The sequence below is a fragment of the Salvia miltiorrhiza genome, chromosome 7 (assembly GCF_028751815.1).
Source record: "Salvia miltiorrhiza cultivar Shanhuang (shh) chromosome 7, IMPLAD_Smil_shh, whole genome shotgun sequence".
NCBI classification, from domain to species: Eukaryota; Viridiplantae; Streptophyta; class Magnoliopsida; order Lamiales; family Lamiaceae; genus Salvia; species Salvia miltiorrhiza.
The window spans coordinates 6,411,883-6,416,892 of record NC_080393.1 but is presented as its reverse complement, the minus strand read 5'-3'; the positions used below and the strand labels follow the sequence as shown (position 1 = coordinate 6,416,892).

At 38.1% G+C, this 5,010-nt stretch overlaps 1 protein-coding gene across 2 annotated transcripts; it reads right to left on the bottom strand.

Annotated features, from left to right (window-relative positions):
* On the bottom strand, nucleotides 1–4,616 carry LOC130992066 (sorting nexin 2B-like). Of its 2 annotated transcripts, XM_057916538.1 has the most exons (5): nucleotides 3,276–4,616; nucleotides 2,900–3,109; nucleotides 2,370–2,630; nucleotides 614–700; nucleotides 1–322 (listed from the first exon to the last, which is right to left on the bottom strand). In XM_057916538.1, the coding sequence occupies exons 1-5, from the start codon at nucleotides 4,356–4,358 to the stop codon at nucleotides 242–244; spliced, it is 1,722 nt and encodes a 573-aa protein (XP_057772521.1). In that variant the 5' UTR covers nucleotides 4,359–4,616; the 3' UTR covers nucleotides 1–241. The 2 variants fall into 2 exon arrangements, with proteins under 2 accessions (XP_057772521.1, XP_057772522.1); XM_057916539.1 differs by lacking the exon at nucleotides 1–322 and having other exon boundaries at nucleotides 669–809; nucleotides 3,276–4,557.
* Nucleotides 4,617–5,010: the final 394 nt, after the last annotated feature.

Below are 5,010 nucleotides of genomic sequence, written 5' to 3'. Positions count from 1 at the left end.
TTGGAGAAAGTATGAGATATTGTTTTGTATAATAGGAGTAAAATGGTTACAGCATTACAGTCGAAGTTGTGAGGATGTACAAACAACCTCTTACAAACCAGAAAAACAGTCTAAGCGATGAAGAAATAAAATTAAGACTAACTTTCTGTATGATGTTTATTACGCACCATTACTCCTCTTAGCTACTTCACAAGCTCATACCAAAAGGTTGAAGAAGAATCTGAAAATATACACAAGTCCTCTACGTGCTCTCCCTCGCGTATCTGCTTGTCTCCTCCGCCACTTTGGTCCACTCAATTCCAATTTTCTCACTATATGCAACCTGCGACGACCATGGCAAAAGTTAAGGTCTCGGTGTTGAGAGAAGGATCATGCATTTTCTTCAACTAAGAAGAAAAAACCAGTTCTTCTACATGAACTCTTATTCTGTAGTACTATTCAGCTCTGTCGTTTCAGTTGCCTGCCAGACATGATTTATAGATAGACAGCAGCGTGTATTTCAAACTTGCCAAATTTCAGGAAGCAGCACATGTTATTGAGATGATGCATTTGAAAAGGCGGAGATATGGAGCCACACTAGGAAGAGTGCAGTTATTGTTGCTCAGGGACGTACCTGATTTGTAACAAATCCTTTCAGCATGTTAACAAAGTCGGCCTTTCTTTCTTCGTCAAGCCTTTGGATTTCGGTCCTATTATTTTCCTGTGATCATAGCACTTTTTACATCAATGTTCTGGACCAATTCCATGGAAGAAGACAAACGGCGCTACCTTTTTCCACCTTCTAAACATGATGGGCATCTCAACCCCACCTTTTGGTGGAGAGGCAGGAGAAGCGCACATTGAAACCAAAAATTAAGAAAAACTACAAGAGAAAGATGGCAAGAAATGAAAAGATAGCTTCATAGTTTGCTTAATGGGTTCTTGGCAAATGAGCTGCAAGGATATAAGAAGGGTTTTTATAATGGAAACCATGCTGAAACCATTCATTCTGAAGAATAATAATGTTATACCAAAACCAGATCGATATCTTGACCTTTAGGAAGTAAAGTCTTGAATACCTATGGCAACTATCAAGCCCAAAACAGAAAGAACTCACTGACAATAATCTCTAGCCAACATGTAATTGTTCTGTAATTTTTATCTCAATTGCAATCCAGCACCAGAAAAAACATGAGTTGCTGCAGATGTATTTGTGATCATTCATGACAAGAAGATATTAGATATATCAAGTAATAGAATAATATTCAGGCGAAGTATTTTGCTTTCCCATATTCCACATAAAAGCAATTACTACTTATCACGATGAATTAGTCAAGATCAAACTGAGTATTAAACTATCATGTTGTGGGAACACTGCACTCTAGAATTCTGTTCCTTGTAGTTCTTAACTCTAGAGAATCAGGGAAACTCAGACCTAAAATGCACAAGAAGTCAATGTACATCTGTAGACATGGAAGTTCTCCAGCAAAACATTCTACAGATCTTTATCTCTTGATAGAGCATAAACCTGGAATGCCCATAACCACAAGGATATAGTGCTTACGTACAAAAACTCTAATGAAGTACCAAAGTTAGGATTTACCATAATCACAAAGTATCATCTCATCCTTCAAAGTCACTTTAACTATCCAATGAAAGTTCGTTATCTGATTAACAGGAAGGCAAATAGGGAAAACTGCAAGTCTGCAATGACCACAGTTTAAACAAGTAGTGGATCTCTAAGCTAACAGCTAAAGTGAAGCGTCATAACAGAAAGCAACTACAGTTCTCCTGCAATCAAAGTCCATATGATAAGTACAAACATATTCTAAACCTCAAATGGTCTCCATAAATTTTAAAAAAAGGAGCTCTGAAATAAAGGCAGTGTGTTATTCCAAGTTAGAAATTTCATGTGTAGTAGCACAACTCAAAATAACTTAACCTAAAAAAGGAACATGTAATACACATGATTGCATTGGCTAGTAGCAGAAGTTTCTCTTAAAGATTCTTTAGTTGGACAAATGGATAAACAACTACAGTTGAATGTCAGAGTCAAAAAGAGGATTCCAACTTCTTTCTCATTCAAATCTGTAAGATGATTAAATTTATTCCGTTAAAATAAATGGCAATAGACACATACTAAAATGACACTTGATGCACCACCATATTTGTAAAAGAAAACCATGAAAATACATGACTTCCAACTAAAACCTATTAGACAGGAAGATCCGAAATGCCGGGAATCGTAAAGCACACAGACAAATGAAACTTCAAGTACAGGACCACAAGATCAGGTAATGAAAATTCAATATAACTCACCAGTCAAAAAAAATCAATAAAGGGATTAATCTCGTTTAGATAATTTCAGGAAACAGTCTAAAAGTTTATACCTTAATCCTTTCATATTCTTTGATGGCACAACTTTTGGCATCCTCTGTGACCCTAATGGCATCTTTTAAGTCCTCCAACTTGCGAACCCTTGACTTGTCACCACCAAACATTTTAGATGAAGCAGTTTCAAGTTTATCAGCTCTTGAATGCAAGGCAGACAATTCCGATATAAGAGTTTGCAATGTCAGTAAGGCACTAGAACGATCTGCAAACGCACTGTGTACAGCTAACATCATTCCCATGTGTTCGTGCAATGAATCCTGCAATGCAAATTAGAGTTCAAAAATAAAATCACAATATTTAACAGAAGAATATTGAAAGATGTTTAACTCTTATATTGATGATGCAACAGCTACCGCCCACAAAAAGTTAATCTTTTTTCCATCACTCCATTTTTTGGATTGAAAGAGAATAATGAACTCAAAATGGAAATATTACAAATAAGTAAGAAAACCAGAAGAACCATATATTCCTTAACAAACATAATAAGTGAATCAAAAATAGACGGGGCAAACTTGTCAAGACTTACAAAATGCTTCACAGTGTGTGCATTTAATTCTCGATACAATCTGCTCACTTTAACAGCTGAAGTGGCTACATTTTTCATGTCAGTAGCCCTCACTCTTTGGGTATTTGATGTTGCCTGCTCACTCTCAAACTTGGTTAACTTGATAAAAGCCAACCCCAATTCTCCCATGATCTCCCCCATTTCTTGCTGTGCCTTAACCAATGATTCTGCCTACCAGTTCATAATACAAAAAATCAGGAGAAATGAATTTGAACATGGCAATCAAAACCAAAACTCTATTGGGAACTAAGTGCAACTTTGTCAAACTCAATATGCGAAATATTAACAATTTTCACAATCACTCTACTGAAAAACACAGGCTTGGATGTTGTGAAACCTGCTTCGACGCATTTGTGAGATGCTGCTCAAGATCCTTCAACTTGGCCTTTTTCTCCAAGAACTCCTTATCCTCCTCCTCCACAGACGGCCTTGCGTTACCCCAATCATTGACAACAGATTGCTTGAATTCCTTAAAGAACCTCAGCATATCCCTCCCACCTTTAGCTGAATGCACCACATCTTGCGGCTCAATCACACTACTCGACTCTCCTAACAGCTGCTTCGGCAGCCTCACAGCCCCATCAAGCATCCTCGACGCCATGTCAATGCTCGTGGGCAATGGCATTCTCCCCTGCACCGTCAAAAACACCCTCAACTCATCGCTCTTTCGAATCATCGGATGCCTCGCGAGCCTCTTTAAGTACTTCTCCAATTCCACTCTTCTCTGCTCCACAAACTCCTGCTTCTGCATCACCTGACTTTCAACTAAACTCTTATCCGGCCGAGGCGGGATGAAGAACCCTCTGTAACCTTCACTCAGCCGATCCGACAGCGTAACTACATCCTTAAACCGCCTGCGCACGCTAAAATCCGACTCCTCATAATCCGCAATGTTCGTGCTCGTCATGATCAGATAACTGATGTAAGTATTCCCACCCGGAACAATCGAATTCGAGGGCTCAAACTCCTTCTGCGGATCCGAAACGCTGATTCTCAGATAGTCAGAGCTAGAAGACTGAGATAGAGGCGACGAAACCGTGTCCTCGCCGGAGATCTCGCCGTTTCCGTTGGATTCCGGGAGCCTTTCGTGGAACGGATGGAACATGTCCGCGTAGGATGGGGAATCAAGAGAGGGGTTGTGAGAGGGGAATAGGAGGGGATCCGAGACGGCGGGAGTCGTGGCGACCGACGGCGGAGGGAAAAGGGGTTGCTCGGTGGAGGAGGAAAGAGTAGTCATGGCACTGCGGTAATGTGAATAGGATTTGGATGTAGAGACTTCTCCATTGAAGGTTTCTTCGCCGTCGCTATTGAGGGTTAGGGTTTGCAATTTATCATCTGCGGAAAGGGGGTGAAGAAATTCTTCTCGTTCTTCTTCTTCTTTTTCCGCATTATTTGCTTTAGGATTCTTCTCTGATCCCATTATTCCTTCTGTGAATCTGCAATTTATGGGTTTGGATCAGACTGCAGAAGAATTCGAATCAAATAGATGAAAGCTGATAGAAGAGTTGATGAACTTCCTTTTCACTTCATCTTCGTCCAGCAGCAACAACTTCAGATTTTGTTGAGAAAATTATAAATACGATAATGACGTAATAAAATTGAGTTTGAGTGTGTAGGTGTTGTTAGTTAATAGGCACGAAGTTAAATCAATTTATTCAATTGTATAAAATGAGTATGAATATGATTTCTAATTTTATTTATAAAGTTGATCTTGAACCTATTAATTTAACAAATGAAATCCACAAAGTTCGCGAATGTATTTTACTCTCTTCGCTTTGAGAAACTAATTACAATTTTCCATTTTAAAATATTTAAAAAATAATTTTATTGTATTTATAGACATAATCCACAATAAAGTAATACTCCTATATATTATCCTTAATATAGATTTGTAAATTCCACCACATGTGCTCCACCATTTTAATTTAACCTAAACTTTATTATCCATTATTTTTTAGAAGATTGATCTCTTGCTCTATTTTAAAGCTATTCCGAACATGATTTTTTTTTTTTTTTTCATATTCACAATGCATTTAATTAATACTACTACTCCAATAAAATTTGTACTTAGG